The 21,043-nt window shown below is 41.7% G+C and overlaps 1 protein-coding gene across 3 annotated transcripts in view; it reads left to right on the forward strand.

Annotated features, from left to right (window-relative positions):
- Window positions 1–7,756: 7,756 nt before the first annotated feature.
- LOC139447153 (neuroligin-4, X-linked-like) overlaps window positions 7,757–21,043 on the forward strand; it is a 140,371-nt gene continuing 127,084 nt past the window's right edge. For 2 of the 3 annotated variants that reach the window (XM_071228340.1, XM_071228342.1), the window contains exon 1: window positions 7,757–8,617. In XM_071228340.1, the coding sequence (XP_071084441.1) occupies window positions 8,173–8,617 (445 nt within the window). In that variant the 5' untranslated portion in view covers window positions 7,757–8,172. Of the gene's footprint in view, window positions 8,618–15,267; window positions 15,995–21,043 lie in introns of those variants that run through there. The other variant, XM_071228341.1, reaches the window with a different exon arrangement.

Genomic DNA, 21,043 nt, shown 5'->3' on the forward strand with positions numbered 1-21,043 from the left:
GTCCCCACAAGACAGCAACAGAATCTAATCCCCGTGAAGATCCGGTTTAGACTAGGTCTTCAGCACCTATGCGTGCCGTAAGAGGCAGCTATGCTTGTCGTTAGAGGCGACTAACGGGATCGTGTGGTCAGGCTCGCTGACTGGGTTGATGCATATCAATTAAATCTCAAATGAATAGATCGATGCTCATGATGTCAACCACTGGATTATCTGGTCCAGAGTCGATTATCTACAGACCGCCGTCGGGGCGCTCGGGTAACCTAGTGGTTAAAGCGTTCGCTCGTCACGCCGAAGACCTGGGTTCGATTCCCTACATGGGTACTATGTGTGCAGCCCATTTCTGGTGTCCCCCACCGTGATATTGCTGGAATAATGCTAAAAGCGGCGTAAAATCAAACTCACTCACTCACTACAGACCGCCGTCAAATAGCTTGTCAAACAACAAACAAGCAAACAAAATTCAAAACTACATGCTTTTTCCACGATCTTAATGTAAGAACATCGAGTATCGCATTACAGAGTCTGTCCAAGTGACAGCCTCATCTTATAGCCTAGCCTATATTGCACGACCTTACGCCACTGATGCAGCGTGTTCCTAGGACACAGAGTGACTCGGTTGTAAGCCTCATCTTATAGCCTAGCTATTAACATCATCTCAATCAGATCTGTCAGCTCAATGTTAAAGGAAAGTACGTGTCACAGACGTATTATAGTGGGAATATGATTCGGGCTAATCCAGAATTCGAACCATAATCACTTGATCCTGACACCGCTAAGGGCCGTAACTCTGCATAATAAATTGCACGACCTTACGCCTACTTATGTAGATTGTTCCTAGGACACAGAACGACTCGCTTGTAACTCATTTAAGACACTGTATCACGTTTCATATCGTCACATCCAAAGTGACGAAAATCCCCGCTGGTGGTGACTTAGAAAACACATGGCGTAGAGGCCGAGAAGCAGTGGGATTCGCTTCCAGGATCACTGCCTCTTGAAACTAAGGGGCACAACTCTTCACCGCTAATTGCGGTGTCAATAAATCTTCATTTCACATTCTTAAAGGTCACAGGCCTATAGTACATTACATATTGTCCAATTGTGAGTGTCTTGCATTACAAACACACATTTATCCAACCGATTTTATAACAACCATAGCGGAAATACATACATTCATAAGTTTAGTATAACATTTTCTGTTGACGTGAGTACACTTTGAGTACAGTTTAATAGAGAATTAGAATTCCTAAACTTATTGATATACAGTAAACTACGGTTATAACGAACACGCTTATAACGAACTGACGGATATAACGAACTTACTTTTTGGTCCCGACTACTTGCTGTAGTCATGCTGTATATGTACGTATAACGAACTACGGTTATAACGAACTAAAATAAGTAGTCCCTTTGAGTTCGTTATAACCGTAGTTTACTGTACGTACGTCGTAGCCCCGAATATGCAGGTCAAACAAAAACGATATGGTATTCGTCTTCTACTTTGTTTAGCAACACTGATAAATTCTGTTTTCATGTGGAATACCTGTATATCTTCCAGTTTCAATAAATAATGTGAGCTTCAACGCAATCCCTCAAGTTGTACTCTGAATTTACTAACGTTTACATTAAATAAATCAATTACAGGAACAAAACGCGTCTTCAGCAAAGAATAGCACCTTCATTTACCAGACAATGAAAGAGACGCATGCCAATTCTGAATCTACATGTCTTTCAAGGTTTGCGAAGAACAATAAATAAAGTTTAGTGATATGCAATTATGCTGATTTAACCATATGTTTCCAAAGCCACAATAGTGAAGACGGTTTCTAACGTTAGCTACCCAATCACAACAACCCTGCGTGTCACAAAGTAGCATCATATAACAATTCTTCGGGTAACATTCAAATACATATGTATTCATTTTCGCCAATACATAATTACACTAATCTTTGCAAAAATATGATAGGGATATCGTCCACTTTCTCCATACACCTTTAAACATGGGGCAGAAGGTTTGACACCAAGAAGTCGCTTACATGGATAGAGATGTAGTTTATCCAATCATATAATTCCATACCCTAAATTTCGGCTCCTTATAGCAAAATTGTTCTTATTTTTGTATCGAATATTTAAAAAGATTAGGTGTACGAAACATCCCAAGTGTTTTAATATTTTGAAAAATTCCAGTTAGAATCGTTTTGGCTTGCGTTGCAGCAGGATTTGCGTGCAAAGTCCACGACAGCCTGTTTGTAAAATACACAGTCACCAAGATACTCATATGATGATATTACACATTCCACAGCCTTGGTTATACGATTATTCTCTCTTAGATAAAGTGCCACCTTTCTTGAAAACTCTAGTTTGGGTTTTATTGCTGTTTACCGACAAACCCCATTTTTGACAATAATTTTCCAGTCCATTAATTTGTTTTTGTAGACAAGGTATTCTGCTCGAAAATAGTACTGTATCATCGGCAAATAGAAGGAGTAATATATCTTTACTGTTTCGGGATGAAGCTGGGTGCCATTATTACAATGTATTTGTATGTGTTGTGCTTATTCAGTAATAAAGAATGAAAATAGAAAAGGACTCAATATGCATCCTTGTTTCACGCCATTACTTTCGAACGTATCAGATATCGTACTGTTAGTTCGTACACAAACGTTTATATCTTGATACATATTGCACAGCAACTTACCAATTTTACTACTAAGACCATGCGGCTTGAAAAGATACCATAATTTGTTCCTGTTAACAGAGTCAAAAGCCTTCAAGGGGTCGACAAAATGTACATGGAATTTACATAATTATAGAATTACGGAGTACCGGATGGACGACAACCAACAGTAGTGCACAGCCTAACCATTGCTGAAAAACAAACACTAATTATTCTTCTAATTATCAATACTGTTCCGAAACAATGGTTCATGTTTGAAGACGTACCCTATAGACTTAGAGGACCTATTAATACCCATGCGTTCGCAGTCTGGCACTCAACAAACGATTCATCCATCATGCGCGTATAATGCAGCTTGTTTGTCCTGGAACGGATCATGCAAACATAAATTTTAAATTACCAAGTGTGCTGAATGTTTTATTTTTCTTACAGTTAGGAAACGCAGCGTAATAATATATGGCCCCGGTGGGCATTACCTGGTCGCTTACATGACAAGTGTATGGAAATACTTCTTACATATTTGACGGGCTAAGGGTATAGCGTTTGTGTCCTGTCATGCATTGTAACGCGGTTTAACGCTTAGATTCTTTCAATAATAATACACGAGTCCGCAAACGCTGTAAACTATTCATGGGGCATTCTGTTTATAAAAAAAACCATGCAAATAAATAATATGAAAAGGAAGCTAATTTTCGAACGCATTTTATAAGAAAACATATCACAGTTAATTTTTCACGTACAGGTTATTTTTCTACCTTTTAAATAGTTTTATACACTGTGATAAATCTGCCCCAGTTCGGCTAGAGGTACGTTTCTAACTATTGATCTACACCAGTTATTTCGGTACGATGCTACACTAAGACGGCCAGCTTTTTAGAATCGTCATCTAACGTGGTTACTTCAATGACTATCTGTTTGCCCGAAGAGCGGAAGTTCAGTGGTTTGATACCCACCCACGTCTTACTTAAAGACGCTATACGATGGTGCTTGCTGTTGCCTTGCCTGACGCTCGATATTAAGGGGATAAAACAAGGACTGGAGGGCTCGGAGTCAGTATAATGTGTCTGAGTGGGTTAGCACTATACAACTGATAGTAATTAGTCCTGGTTTTGTACAATGTCCAAGCCGCCACACACACACACACACTCATGTGTATGCGTGTTGTAGTTTAAGTGCAATAATTAGCCACTAAGACACTTCACTGTGAGTTTGTCAATTTTTTTAAAGCCGAACTCAGTAATATTCCACCTTTACAAAGTATTCCAGGGACGAGCTGCGAGCAACATGGAAACAACAACATTGCCAACCGCCTTCAAGGACACGAATCTATTTGTCGTGTGCCTTGGAAACATACGCATCCTTCATCTTCCCCGTAAGTCTTTGTGTGTGTGCCATTCTACTAACGTTGATGACTTCACACATAATCTGAACTTTTCATTACTATATAAGTAATACAGTAAACTAAGGTTATAACGAACTCAAAGGGATCACTAAATTTAGTTTGTTATAACCGTAGTTCGTCATAAGCATATATACAGCTTATATACAACAAATGACCGGGACAAAACAATAAGTTCGTTATATCGGTCAATTCGTTATAAGCGTGTTCGTTATAAACGTAGATTACTATAGTATGAGATGGGTGAGGTGTGGGTTCATCGAGCATGAATAGGGACTAAAATTGAAAGATATAATCTTTTCCGATTCTTGTGACTCCACCTAAACATCCTCACTATCTCTGTTGTATGTTAGCATGTCATCATGAAAACCTCGGACACTCATATTTCTTACAGTGTTGCCCGTCTACTTGTCTCACAATCCTCTCAACGTGTATACACACATTCACCTAGACTAACATTTAGTCTATGAAATCTTATATTACACAATATCCTTCTTGTCTCGATAAATAAAAAAATAATTCCCTATGCTGATTTCGTAGCTAGCTAGACTTGCTTTGTATGTGTTTCTAGAATATTTTCTATGCTTAAAATAAATATATTCCAGAGTCATGGTGCAGGACTAACAGTCACCCCGAACCGCCTGGTCCAGGCTAGACTTTGTATATGCGTCGTCTAGACTAACGCTGAAAATACATTATTTTGATGGAAACAAGCAACTACATTCGAATTAAAAAGGAGCCCCAGTGATATGGGAGATTCAGAACCTGCAGAAAATCTAGACTTGCTTAATGTAGAGTTATAGGATTTAAGAAGGACTGAGCGTAAGGAAACATTTTGACAAACACTTAGTCTCTTAAAATGTTAAGTTTGATCACGGACTTGTATATAGGTCCGTGGTTTGATAGAAACAAATAGCTCCATTTAAACTGAAAAGGAATCCCGTTGAGAAGGGACATTCGGAGGAAAATGTAGACTTGCTTCATTCAGGGCTTTTGCATACAGAAGGGGCTGGGCAGAAGGGACAATAATATGGTTCAGGGACTGTGAGACAGTCTAGCAGCTACCAGTGGCGTAAAAACTCACTCACTCACTCAGTTGGATTTACTGCGGACTTTGTGAAAATCAAAACATCATTGCTGTAGAATTAGCATTACCCATACATATCCCGGTAATGAGACTACAATGAGATACCCATGCACAATCAGGGCTCCCTGACTGAACACGACAGCCCTTACTGAGCGCCTGTGACATGAAATATTTGACAGGTGTCATTCTACCTTTGACAGCTGACAAAGAACATGGTTAATAAACAAGGTTGTTAATTGAAAGAGTTGTCAGTAATTAGTTTAACAGAAAATCCAAGCCATTTCCACATTGAAACATAATATTCTTTTGTGAACCCGTCTTTCAAATCTTTGGAGATTCGGTGAAAGTCCACAATATATGAAATAAAATTATTAACACGTCAAGTAACATGTCACACCTGACATGGTGTCATAGAGTGCACAAGCGGTGCGCAGTTGCCATAGAAATCGGCCCCTGAAGACGACACGCTTCCAGACATCCCTTTGCTCTCCGCATCATTCGATAGAGAGCGGCGCGCCACCGCACTGAGTTACCTCCCTTGAACCGGGAATCGCTTGCTCTTTCACCCCTATCTTTGTGATTGACACAGCAGTTAATAAGTAAATTTACTTACCAATGTACAAGTATTGTGCAGTGTCACACATACCTAGCCGTGCATTTAGGACGTGACTGTTTTGTGTACACAAATATCTTGTCGCATCCCGGAAGTATAATAGTGCAAATAAACTAGTGGCCAACGTTTTGTCTGGGAGAGCAATGCAAATATTGATTCAGTGAAATCGGTAATGGGTTAATGAGTACGTACACGTATGGGAATGTCGTTAGTGGTATATTAAACGTCATTTGGAGTCCCGATAATGAAAACAGTTTTGATAATGATCTTGACCACTGACCCGATGGGAAAGTGGTGAGAGCGAGAGAGAAGTGAATTTACAGGAGAAGAAGGAAATGAAGTGAAAACGCGTATTTAGCGAGAAAGAAAGAATCATGGAATAGAACAAAGAAAAAGAGAATGGTGGAAGGCGGAGAAGTATATCAAGAATACAATGAAGACGAAAAGTAACACCAATTAGGAAGTAAGAGAAAGGTGAGTGAGGTGGGTTTAACGCCGCTTTTAACAGTATTCCAGTTATATCACGGCGTGTCAACTTAATGTTGGAGGAAAGCCCGAAGTGATGCATGTCTCAGACGTTTACCACTTCGGTGAAACCCACGAGCACGGGTATGGTGCTGGCTAACCTAGAAACATAATCGGGGCGAACCGGGATTCGAACCCACAACCACAGGTTTCTGGCGTACCCAAGGGACGCAACTCCGCACAGCGAATCGTGGCGCCTTAGACGACTGGGCCACCAGTGCCCCCTAGAGAGAGGTGAGGTGAAATGGGGTTTAACGTCGCGTCCAAGATTATTGCACTTATATAGCGACGTGCATGTACGTGTGTGTGTTTGTGTGGCTGCTTGTACTAGTCCGGACTGATGCCGATTTTAAGTGCTAGCTCACTGTCATACCATGCCTCAGTGTAACATGAATACCCCACTCAGACACAGTATACTGACTCCGAGCCGACCAGTCCTTTTTTAGCCCCTTAATGCCGAGCGCCAGACAGGGTAACAACAAGTACCATCTTTTAACGTCTTTTGGTATGACGCAGCCGGGCCCTAGAGAGAGAGAGGAAAGGGGAGCAGAGATAAATAGAGAAAGAACGGAAAGACGATAGAAGAGAAGGGATAGACAAACGTTTTACAGATAAAGGAGAAAAAAACAGGTAAGGAAAGAGATAGAAAGTCTGAAGAGAGAAGTACGGTTATAAAGTTACAAGTGGAGATGGCCCGAGAGAGAGTGAGAGAGAGAGAGAGAGAGAGAGAGAGCGATGGAAGTCTCGCGCGGTGACAGATAAACAAACACGTGATAGATGTACATCTTTTTTAACAGTTGCATTGTATGTCGCTACATATTAACGTTTAGGCGTACTGTCTTCCGACTTTGAAACTAATTACAACTGACGAGTCCCGATGCATTTTTGTCATTTCCATGTCACTCACGAAAACCGCAAAGGACCTAGAGTCGAAGAGTGGGGATTCGCCATGTCATTACACAGTTATCTCATCTCGTCCCTTGAGATAGCACAAAGGTTTATTGCCAACCGAAACCTGCAGATTTAGCAGTTTTAATAAAAACTTTTTCATCCAAATGGGACATTCCCGAGCGGGAGATTCGCCTTGAGCCCTCCTAACCAAGCAGAAGAAATGACTAGATATCGAGCCTTGCCTTCAAATGCCGCGCAAACCCGATGTTCCGATAAAGTAAAAGACAATCAGAAATCAGACTCCCCTCATTACCCATGGAACGACCCGTTGAAAGTGTGACGAAAAGAGCATAAGGCATCTTCGATCGAGTGGAAATAACATTCATTGAGTCCAACGGTCAAATAAATACGTTCCTAATCTTGGGAGTTGAAAAGCAGAGGCGATATTTCCTATGCAATCGACGCCTTCTTCCCACGTGAATACAACCTTGAGATATCTCCCTGTGCAGTAGGTTTGTACGTTTGCCCGCCGGTGTCGAGGTGTGGGAATATTCACGGCTTTACACTTCTAAACCAGCTCTAATTCATCATCTTCTTCACTGAAACACAGAACTTCCCCGGTCTCATTCAGCCGTGAGACGGACTCCCACTTCTGCGCATGCGCTCTTTATTGGGGCACACGTCTGCCTCCACGGCACACGAACTCACCAGTTAAATTTGACACCCGCGGAAGATCCGAAGTGATGTTTTCAAACAAGCCAGAATCGCCAGCCGCTCGAATCCGACTATGCTTCGCTGTTCCTCGCGCTGAGGCTGAAAATTGCGATCTCTTTATAAAGTGGGTAGCGGCGAAGCTGAGCATCGATACAGCTATACACATGGATACATTGTCTGGTGGCAGTAGCGCGGGCGGCCTCAACAGTTCATGTCATGAAAAGCATTGATAAAGTTGTCAGTGTTTTATCTAAGTTTTCGTTACTATGGGCGTCTTGGGGGTAGAGTGCATCGCCATCCTGGTCCTCGTGTTTGTGTTTAGTTTGCACCTTGAGCAGAGCGGGGGCCGAGTGATTATGAAACAGCTGAGCTCACGTGTAATTAACACCAGGTATGGAAAAGTTCGAGGAATTCTTGTCGAGTTTCCTAACCGGTATCTTCGGCCGGTCGAGGCATATTTGGGCCTCCGTTATGCTGATCTTGACCAAGGAAATATGCGATTTATGCCTCCAAAAAACCCTGTTGAAAAGTGGACTGGAATACGAGTTGCTGTTAAAAACCAACCGGTCTGTCCACAAGTCACACACCACGAACGGGATTTAAGTCTGAGCTTGCCCGAGGGAAGGGTGGCCCACCTAAGAAACATCACCCCGTTCTTAAGCGAACAGGGGGAGGATTGTCTCACGTTGAATCTATACGTTCCCACCAAGGGTAAGTGATATTTTCTTTTGCCATATATCAATCCATTTTGCAATTCCATGACAATTCCACACAAATGACATGTATATATATGTGCATGTTTTCTTTTTACAGCAAACACCATGGAATATTATGTCCATTTATGAAAATGGATATTCACTGGCTGTGGGAGTTAGTGATGTTTGGGAGATGGGATGGGGAATGCGAAGGGGGCGCATCACACTTCTTCAGACACCTACGTGTCATTCCAGTTTCAATCACGTGTACACTTCGTGCCTTGATTAGTGCGAACCCTTTCTTAACATAGAGTTCCACCTCTGAATAGTGAACGATATACACCCTTCCTACAAACAGCAAGTATAAGGCAGTGGTACTGACAATATCGGTAGTTAACGGTATGCAAGTCATTAATTAGATCCAACGTTAGGGAATATTGAAACTTTGGACTCGTTGTCTCCCGGTCGAGAGAGACACACAGCAGCAACTGGGCTTAATCTATTAAGATTGTGTGTCGTTTAAAGCTAGATACTTCCACTGTGAGTGTCGGGTTAGTAAGACTGAGTGCGATACCATGTCTGATCGTTATTGCAGCATGACCGCCAGTGTCGCAGCACGGGGATCGCCAAGTATGTCTCTCCCGTTAGCTGTATGCAATCACACGATAGGAAAGAGCAAGTTCTCGAGAAAAATAAGCGGGAATTTATTCCATCGAGAACGGAATCAATAGAATTTGCCGACTTTTTGTTTAGCCTCGTGAATTTTCCCATTTTCGGTATTCACAGAGGGTTTGAATCATGGCTTTTTCAGTGACGATCATATCCTTTTACGGAAATTTACTATTTTCTGATTAAAGACAGAGATTGCTGGGTATGTTTCTTTAAATGACATATTTTGACACACTGACATCCGATTTAGTGTGCTTCTGCAGGTTGCTACAAATGATGCTACGAGATTTTACCACGTCCTGGCATTCCATTTTACAAGCTCGTGTTAGTAATACGAAGTTGATTGAGCTTGCATTTCTGCTCGTCAGATGTGATAATAAAAGTTCGTTGGTAAACACTATTGACAAGCTGACGGTCCCCCGTGTTTTCGAAGATTGTTTTCAGTAGAAAACATAACAAGTTATTTCCACGGCCGTGACAGCCCATGACATGAAGCACGTGCATATACCAAGCTAATACATTGCAGATGTATATTTCTTGTGTACACACGCCATGTATACGTATCACCCGTGCCAATCATACACAGCTGATTAACTGTTACAAACAGCAGTAAATTACACCAGAACCAGAGCAGCGCATTCCATAGAAATTGAACTACATTATTTAATTATGGCCTGATGTTAATGGCTGTTCACATTGCGAGGTGCTTTATCTAAACAAATCGATATGCATTTTTTCGACATCGTATGTTGCATTTGAGTACGTGTTGGTCCTTGAAAGTAATACTCCATAAAGTGATTAATTTGTACAAAGCAACGAGTTGCTTTTTTATCCCTGTTACATTGCACGGTAATTCCCGAGAATACAGACACCTTGATTGTGTACTTTAAACATCTTTTTTTGTGATCGCATCAAGCAAATGGCTGGGTATATGTTGTATCAGGGTGAAAGTTTTAGCACGACATTATGCACACTGATACTCACCTGTTAATATTTCATCGTCGAATACAATTGTGAGTCCTAGTATTATACAGAGCCAAGTCCTCTATTGATCTGGGTAGGAATTCACGCTCTTAGATCTGTATGCTAACAAAACTATGAAAGAGATCAACTAGCCCTGATCGGACATGCTTATCGACGGTATGCCTTGCGACATGAAGCCGTGTCGATTTCAAAGTTTCGGTCGAAGTCCCACTGAAACGATCTGCGGGTAAATGAGGTATTCTTGTCTGACTATAATACCAGTAGATTTGCTACCTCAATGGCACTGATGAATTGTGTTTGTATGTTGTACATTTCATGTGCATTAGTCTGATTTCATCTTGTCAGTCTCCTGATGGGGTAATGAGTCCACTAGTGACATAATAACGCTTGCTTTCACATCTTGTATATTTCATATTCATGGCATTTCATTGCTTTCTTTGACATCGTGTGTATTGGATGTACATTGCATCTTCCCGTGTGTCTACATATACTCATGACCCGTGAAGATTCCGGGGTAGAATTGGTCTTTTGAACAGCAACCCATGCTTGCCGTAAAAGACGACTATGCTTGTCGTAAAAGGCGACTAACGGGATCGGGTGGTCAGGCTCGCTGACTTGGTTGATGCATGTCATCGATCCCAATTACGTTGACCGATGCTCTTGATATCAATCACTGGATTGTCTGGTCCAGACACGATTATTTACAGACCGCCGCCATATAGCTGGAATATTGCTGAGTGCGGCGTCAAACAACAAACAAACCAAATCAAACCAAAACATATACAAATTTATCCTGTTTAATGTACGTGTCAATTCCAGAGGTCAAATATTGTGACTTTAGTTGTGTCAATGATTCATTGATAACATATAACTAAACTTCACAGAGATCTATTAACGTAGCTGATTATATCCTCAAGAGGTATTTAGGACGAAAGCTTGCACCACCTAACCGTGGGCAATGATTTTGGGTGCAAAATGTACTTTTAAGAAGTATAAGTACATGATTTATCTATGTACTGTGTAATACATGTCATACATTTATGTCTATCTTACAATCGCGAGATTGTTGAACAGAAAGTAATATGAGATGTTTCTTTACTTGATAGAATTATAACACACACTTGTTACAGCCGCAGTTTGGTAGATAGGATGTATTGAAAACTGAGACAGTTACAGTTTTTCCCTTTCTGCCCGAGGTCAGTGCCATTGGCATCTTATATAATACCCTTCTTTTATACCGCGTTTCAAGGTTCGAATGGAAGTCAGCAAGTAGACACTTGTTTCCAAGTTGCAGAGGTCGAATGATACACATAAATATCTGAGTTATCATCACCTCATCTCGAAAATGATGGGATAGTGAGTGAGCGAGTTGGGGAGTAGGGTTTAACATCGCTTTGAACGGGATTCCAGTCATGTCGCGGCGTGTCAGCTTAATGTGGGCGGAAAGCCCGAAATGAGGCAGGTCTCAGACGTCTACCACTCCATGAAACCCACGAGCACTGTTACTGTGCTGACAAAGCTAGAAACAATCGGGGCGAACGGGGATTCGGACCAAGGGATAATTTATGAAATTAAGAATGTATATATAAAGGGATACCATTGTCTTCAAGGCCGTAGTTAACATTTTTGTGACAAGGGGGGAGGGGGGCAAATTTTAGTACAAATATTACTTGTCCCCAACTTGTATTTTCATGATTCAAATAAAGCTGTTTTCTCTACAACACCCCCCCCCCCCCCCCCCCCCCCCCACACACACACACACACACACCGGCTGGCACTGGTCTGTGGCATAGTTCGGTATTTCAAAAGTTAAATGTGTTGCAAACTTCCAAGTCCAGATGCTACCAGTCATATTTGATTACGTGCTAGCATGTTAGGTCCATGACTTGACTTAACTATGATCTACGAGGTCGTATGTGCAGTTCTACTTTCTCAACAGGGTTCACACAAGACCAGTTTATTTTTTATCATGCGTACTTGTACAAGCATTGTGTTTCGACCGTTGCCATGGTGAAATGGTGATCAGTCGCTGTGAGGTAGATGTATTGAAACAACACCTTCCAAAGTAGTCCACACTACAAAGTCACCTCGCACTGGACGTTGGCAACGTTTTTTATTTGTGTCAGGATCCGCGGATCGTAGGCGCGAATCGCAGCTGATTGAGATCCTTGGGTTTTCAGTGCCAGTCCCGTGAGTTTCAAAACAAGTGGTAAACGCCTGTGACTTGATTCACTTAAGCTGACGCGCCATGGTGATATTGCTAGAATATTGCTGGAAGCGGCGTAAAACCATACTCGCTCCCTCCACGCCCAAGCTGACACTCCGTAACATAATTAAAATACTTTTGAAAGCGGTTAATCCAAACCCCACACTCGCTGATAGGTTCTTTGGATGTGGTCGTTTGGTTGAGGATATCTGATTAACGTAATAACAAACACGCCTCTCTAAGTGTAATGATTTCTAAATTGATACAGACACGTAGTTGATTAATATGTAATATCTTCTCGTCAATGTCGCTGGCGTAACTCTATACAGTTCCCTTTTTTAAAACTCAATCCCTTAACAATTACCTACGGAAAAGCGTATTGACTCACGACGACTGCGAATTAATCGTATGTAATCATAGGACGTGTCAAGACCCATTTGCTGGTGGATATTAATTAAGGGGGTGTCAAATACCTTGTTTGATGAGAGACAGATTCAATTCAGTTGTCTCCGCAAACACAGTGAATACATTTAACTGTTTTGCTTGTTTGAAATGCAAATTGCCCGCTTGAACGGATAGCTGCTTTCAACCTGTCATCAACGTAAATCACTCAAGGAGTTAAAGGATTTTGTGTTCGAGCGTTGTAATTCAACACGTGAGCACCTTTGTGTCTCGTCCAAACAATGAATGTGTTTGACGGGATACGATCATATCTTGCTGGCATAGAGCGTTGTCACGTTGTCACGCTGTATTGCTATTCGCACAACCAAATAAAGTTACTGCAACATTTTTGACGTTGTTTGTGAGATGATGATGTCATCTTGTCTTCGTTAAGGACACAAGCGTGACGTCATTTGAAATTGAGTATAGTTTTGCGCCGCTTTTTGCACGATTACAGCAGCATCACAGCGAGTGGCACCAGGCATGGGTTTGTGGCATTGTTCTCATGTGGGAAATAGAACCCCACGTGACGAGCAAACGTTTTAAGCACTAAGCTACCTCAGCGGTCGACGTGTGACGACATATAGTGTAAAGTGTGTTTCCTTGCACATGACAGGATGTTGACAACATTTTCGTGTATAATTTGTTACTGTAATTGGCGTGGTTATAGATGCATAAGTAGATGAGTGGGTGAAATAAAAAAATCAATTTTTCAGCCACCTAGCAACGAGAACACATTAGGGATTAAACACAAGTTACAAATCACTATGGCAGGAGTAATACTGTTGCGAATCGAGGCAACAAACAAACGCTTCCGGTAAAGTTGGACCTGTTCAAAATTACATTTTCTCGAACACTTGGTATCATCACTGATTCATATCCACTCATATCATTTTCACCATCATTTTCGGCACATCATCACGACTGACCCGTGCCATCATTAGAACATGTCATGGTATGACCGTATATTAAACCCCTGAAGATCCGGGTTGGAATAGGTCTTCAGCAACCCATGCTTCCCGTAACAGGCGACTATGCTTGTCGAAGCGATTAACGGGATCGGGTACCAAGGCTCGCTGACTTGATTGATACATGTCATGGTATCCCAATTGTTCAGATTTATGCTCATGATGTCAATCACTGGTTTGTCTGGTCAAGACTCGATTATTTACAGACACCCGTCATATAGCTGGAATATTGCTGAGTGCGGCGTTAAACAACAAACAAACAACATGGCGTATTATTGCTGTCATTACACATACAACCATTAATACTTTAACAAGCAAACGTTGATGGAAGACATCCAGTCAACGTCAAGGTCTACGTTGTATTCAGAAATTAAATGTAGAAGTGATGTTTTGAAACTCTGACCAAAAATCCTGGATAGCGCATGCTGTGCTTGCTGTGAGACGCCAATGACCGAATGTTGTGACATGTGACCATGTAAGCCGGATGTATGCTGTCGTCAGGGACGCAGGTCTTTTAACCACATGCATCCATTCACTTGGGAGTGAGTGAGTATGGTTTTACGCCGCTTTTAGCAATTTTCCAGCAATATCACGGCGGGGGACACAATAAATGGGCTTCACAAATTGTACACATGACGGGAATCGAACCCGGGTCTTCGGCGTGACGAGCGAACGCTTTAACCACTAGGCTACCCGACCGCCCTATTCACTTATGCAACGATGGACTTTTCGCAAAGCGATTAGAAATACATACTTTGATGCTACCGAAACAACATATCACTGCGAATGTTTTTCAGAAATATATGAAGACGCCATGAATGAAAATGTGTAAATATGATTATGAAATTCCAACAAACAGATACATTATCAGTACCTGGTTCGTTATCAAAGTAGAGAAAGATAATTATCGATTCATATTTTTTCAATCGTTTAAAAAATGAAACCACAGACAATTTTCGTACGAAAATAGCATCTAAAAAAGTTTCAAACGCGCGTTCTTTATTCTCTTCACGGGCGAGTACACGGGGAGTCCTGTAGTTCTTCCAGTAAAATTCCTCACATAATCGTCGTTGATAAAAACGTACATCCTGAGTACACTCAGCCTCTTTGATGTTAATATCAATCAATCAATCCGTTGCATGACGAGTCAGATGTTGCTAACCCCCAAAATTAGGTTTTGACATTCAGTCTGTCGAATCATCCCTCGCATAACTACCGACACACGCACCTCTCATCCCGAGGGAAGAATGGTATCTCAGGCTCCGATTCACCCAAATGCGTTATGGAAATCCCTTATGTTCCCATTTCACCTTTGACCCCGGCACCAGCTCACTCCTATCCCACCAACACATGTGTTCCCATTCAGTGAGGAGCTGCAGAGGCGCGAGCATATCTACACAACATAGTTGAAACATTAAAGTATTCCTTGTTAGAGGAGGTGATGCCTCAAATACGTGTTTCTTGCAAGCAGGGGAACGGAGCAGCTAGTTACGTAACAAGCCAACGTTTGCCAACGCCGCTACCTGGGAATGTTCGCTGTTCTTCTCGCTGAGGCTGAAAATTGCGATCTCTTTATAAAGTGGGTAGCAAGCGAGGGGGATGCAGGAATATTTGCCTTGTGTCAGATGTGGCTAGGATCTCTACAGCTCATGACATGAAACACTGTGACAAGGAACAACCTACGTTTCCATCACCATGGGTGCCGTGATGTTAGAGTGTTTAATCCACGTCCTGTTGTTTCTGATGGGTCTTCTTGACCACAGTAGCGGAGTCGTTTATAAGAAGCAGCTGAGCTCCAGTGTAATTAACACAAGGTACGGAAAAGTTCGGGGAATGCTTGTTGAGTTTCCCAACGACCTTCGCCCCACCATTGCTTATCTCGGGCTTCGCTATGCAGATCTCGACCAGGGTAGTATGAGGTTCATGCCACCGAAAAGTCCGATGGAACGTTGGTCAGGCACTGCTTCGGCAGTGGGGAACCAGACAGCTTGTCCTCAACCAAAACCATTGGACAGGGATTTAGGAGTACCTGAGGAGAGAGCGGCGCGTCTGAGAAACATTTCACCTTTCTTGCACAACCAAGTAGAGGACTGTCTTACTCTTAACATATACGTCCCAACGAAAGGCAAGTATTATTCACTGCATAGTAAACTTCGTTATATGTTCATCATTTACAGGATTTTAGTATTCGACAAGTCCTTGAATGTATTATTAGCGAAGTGTTATTTTGACTTAACACACACGTGCATTTTAGTAATCTGATACTGATCTGTAACCATTTTTTGTTTTTGTGTTTTGACGTCTCAGATATTACAAGATGGTCGAACTTTCTTAAGAAAGTCCAAAGAAACCGACTGCCTCGGTACTTTATATGACTATTTTGTCCGCATTTTCACTGTCTCTTGACCAGTATCTGCCAATATGGCCTTCAGCGCTCATCACGACCGAGTTGATTGTAATTTAGTTCTTGATTAGCTTTTATAGTCAACGTTTGTATCTCGTGTACTCAACTGCAGAGACCTAATGATCGGACTTGGCAATGGCTCGGAAGGGTCAATTACTAAACGGGGTCATGCAGCAAGGTCGTGACGTTCTTTTCGAAATCGATCTGACGTGTAAGGAGTCAGTGAATGAATGAGACAGTCAAATTTCACGGTGGTCTTATATCATGGAGTCTCGTCCAGGAAAACAAGTGCATGACAGCATGAGCAACAATTTATACCATTGTGGCAAGTAATCAGATACGTCGTAGAGCTTAACCATCTCCCATTTAGTTGGCTCTCACAGGGCACTTGAAGTTGTATCTGACCCGGAATTACCACAGGAACTCGAGTCAAATGCAGAGAGTGAATGTTTTGAAAATTATCTCCTTGGCTGTGGTCTTAAATAATATTAGCAGTTGCTAGAGATCCAACATATTTTCGGCCCCTTGTTAAGACAATATTGTTGTTTTTCACAAAACAAACTTGTCAGGATATACATCATGTCTCGCAAACAATTATTTTTCTTTTGACAACCTGAGGCAAATTTCTTTTCTTTAAGTTTCTGGAAGAATTCTTTAACAAAAACACATCCTAGTCCCTAATTTGCTGAACAAAGAAGGGAACTGTTATACATTACGCTATGGTCCGTAACTCGAACACATTCGATCTTTGAAGGATATATTAAAAGGATGCAATGGACAGTGTGTTATTCAAGCAAAAATATAAGGAATATCACACGCATGTTGTAATTGAATTAAGCGCCGACAATACCATACCTGGCACGAGCAAGCAGCTGTGACAGTATCAGGTTCTTGTGGCGTGACATTCCTGTCACTGTGTGCCAAGCTGTTCTTCAAAACCAGCATAGAATCTGGAGAATCTTCGCTCAGATGAAACCGATATACACATATTTTCTTGGTAAGTTATACACCTGACACAGATAGGATCAATAATATGTTCTTTCTTGAACGTATAGTGTACATGGTTACTGAATTTTGCTTTTTTAATTTGTTATGTACATAGATGTTCCATATATAGCTGCACTGTGCCATAATTCCACACGTTTATGACAGACTCCAAGTTGAATTTGACAAATCGAAATTGACAATATTATTGTTTATTGAAACATGTAGAAATCGGTGGTTTTTATTAATTAGTCTAACTGCGTGCGTCCCTTCTATTTCAAAACGCTTTAACCTTCATATCATCCTCTTATTGAGCTACTTTTTGTGGGTGGTCACACCGAGTGGGTATCGTTTTATGCCGCTTTTAGCAATATTCAAGCAATATCACGGAGGAGGACATCGGAGAATGGAGTTCACACATTGTCCCCATGTGGAATCGAACCCAGGTTTTCGGCTTGACTAGCCAACGCTGTAACTTCTATGTTATCCCACCGCCCCTGGTGACGCCGAGCACTGTGCCAAAAGAATACGCCACTAACTGTGATATGAAATCTCACAAAGCGACCTCGGTACGACGATTATCGTAATTAGCACTGAGATCATCACTGGTCTTTAAGTGTCAGTGCGGGTTAAAGCGTTAGCTCTTCATGCCAAAGGTCCAGGTTCGAGTCTCTATTTCGACACAATACGTCAGGCCCAGTGGTGGTGCTGCCGCCGAAGTATTTCTGGAGTACTACTAAAAGCAGCGGGAAACCATGATCGTTTCTCAACGACCACATTTGCCTTTGCCAGTGTTACTACGTATGTGTGTGTGGGGGGGGGGGGGGTGCATCACTTCAAACTTTTCTCCCACATTAAGCTGACACACAGTGATATAACTGGAATACTGTTAAAAGCGGCGTTAAACCCAACTCACTCACTCACTACTACATATGTTAGCTTTGTTTTACACCAGTCAGCAACATCCCCCTCTATCCGTGTGGCCTCTGAATAATTGAATCTGGCCAGGACAAATCGTTTGTGGTTAGGAGCAACGTCCAATGGCGTCTAATACGAGGACACGTATTTGGCAGAGCATAACCCCAAAATCCAATTTAGTCTGCCCGTACGACAAGCAGTAGAGTGCTTGGGACCTATCCTAACCTGTGTCCCCGTGGGAGCCCCATTTATGTGATTATAATGCCTTATTCAGCTTTTATAGTGCTTATCCAATCACTCTACAACTGTTACTCCTGTTGATGCAGGAGATAATTTGCATCATGGCGATGTCCTTAAAACTCCCTCCTCGTGCCTGCTACTCCAAGCTAATTCACAGCACCACACTATAGCAGCATCTGTTGCTGGCTCGGCGTCTGACAATTGCCACGATCCAGTGGTCAACTCAAGTAGGTAGACAACAATCTACTGTGTGACAATCCATGATATGACAACAGACCAATGGGATCCAATTGCAATTGTCCACGGAGGGTTTTATCCTGGCAACTGATGTCATGAAAGATGACAACCAGCATAGAATGTCCATCCTATACTCTAACGTTATTGTCCGCAAGCACCATAATCAAATATATCATATGTGCGTCAGTTCAATAATATGTCGACATGTCAATTGTAGCAGACATGTCATTTAATCCTGAACGCATCTCATCCCAGGCGCCTCATCCTGATCACGCATGCACAGAATAAGATTAGCATAATACGTAGTGTAACTCATATTCTTTAAACATAGAAAACAGTTGCAGCATTGAGACTCCGTTGTACATTCGGGACCAGGTATCATTTTAACCCATATGAGTTTACACATCAGTTTTCACAACTCCTTGTATTATAATACCATTAACATGGATATAGTGGCACCGTTAAAGGTGGTCCATGTATCTGAAGTGCATACTCCGACATATCTGTTATACACAATATTCTGTTTAACGATTCCAGTGATAAATGTACTTTTGAACAGGTAAGCTGGACAGACACATGAAAACTTAAAACCCTTACTGCCCAAGAAAATTCTCAAAATGTGCCTGTGATTGAACATGGAACTTTCAACCGCCATGACAAGAAAAAGGGACAACTTTGTAAATATATATAGTGTGTAGGTTAAACTGAGAGTATGTCGTTTCTAGTGTTGCCCATAAATCTTCTCACGATTATCACTGGATGTGATAACCCAAACTCGCATATTGCGACATCACTTGGAACCTTTAACATACAGCCAACCATTTGATCACATGTCTGCATACGATGACACAACAAGTCAGGTAGTCTTTCCAGGTGGCCAAGCATTGAAGAAACAGTTCGAGTGCCATTTTGACCGTCCAGTGCCCATCTATTTGTCTCTTAGCACAAACATGAGCTACTGGGGACCAATTGAGCCATGGCTTCTCAGCATGAGATGTCTACCACTAGCGCACAATACACGTCAAGGATGCTTCTCTATTTAATTGACCAAAAGTAATCTGTCGTTATATCGTCTGTAGTTGGATATATGTGAAGGTGACTATCGTTAGGAAAACCCATTTACAAATGATTTACCCCCCCCCCCCCCCCCCCCCCCCCCCTGCCTGTTTATTCCAGTCATGTGGACATTTAAAGGTAGGAATCAGCGACGATCGATCATTTATTCCATCATGGCCATCTCGTTGTCAACTAAATGGCTACATCATTTCGATGATGAAGCTCATTATTGGCATAGTTCCGAGTATGCCCGACTATTGACGTCGTTGTTTCTGCAAAATGTATTGCCAGTTCAATGAAGTCTGTTGACATGATTTTAACACAGGAATTCTACTTGAACGCTGACGATTCTTCCTCAGAACAAAGTCTCCCCGAGTGTTTACCTAACCTGCATGGTCCCCGCCACCGTTTCCTTAATATAGATTGTAAAGATCCTATCAAAGTAGGTGACCTTTCTTGTAATGACTGGAGGCTTGAAACCGATGCTCAAGATAGGTTTGTCCCAACCGTTCCATTCCATCCTTGCTTATAACTGACTGCCATCGCGTTCTTCAACCTAAGCTCTGTGTGCAAATTGTCGATTTTTCTATGAGTTTAGTACTGACCACGATGAAATGTATGCCTTTATGACCATGCTACCACCATCAACTGTGCCCCCTCGTTTGTGTTTATGTACCAAGACAACAGAGCGATGAAACGTACCAATCATTTGGAATGGTATTTTCGTGGCAAGTGTTGATAATCGATGAGTTGGGGGACGGCAGTCCCTCCGATTGCCCATGATAGTCAAGCTAGGTTTATTTTACTTACTGGCAATCGCACTACGTACTAAAGGTAGGACGTAGCTTCCTGTAGAAATACCAGGGGAATGCACAGTATAGGACCACTATATACTGGAATGTGTGTGGTAGCCTTTGTAAAAACACGTCGGTTACCGAGTTGTTATTCTCCATATTCCTGAGTTGTTATTCTGTATAGTTTGTTACATAGTTTGTCGCGTTACATTTCAATGAAGCTGAAGGTAAACATACACGTTAGTGTGCCTGTGGTTGTATTATTATCATTATTAGTATTATTACTATTATTAATATTATTATTATTATTATTATTGGAGTGGGTGGGAAGATTATATAGAAATAATGTTGTAATACGGAATTATTATTGGTCAGAACGATGAGCGCATCACTGTGATGTAGCGAACCGGCATGTGACTGATATTATGATTATTATGATTATTGGAGTGGGTGAATAGATTATAAGAAACAAAGCTGTAATACTGCATCAATACCATTGTGTAGAACAACAATACGCGCCACTGCGATGAAGCGAACCGGA

Source organism: Haliotis cracherodii, unplaced genomic scaffold (assembly GCF_022045235.1).
Source record: "Haliotis cracherodii isolate W230 unplaced genomic scaffold, xgHalCrac1.p SCAF_7, whole genome shotgun sequence".
In the NCBI taxonomy this organism is placed as follows: domain Eukaryota; kingdom Metazoa; phylum Mollusca; class Gastropoda; order Lepetellida; family Haliotidae; genus Haliotis; species Haliotis cracherodii.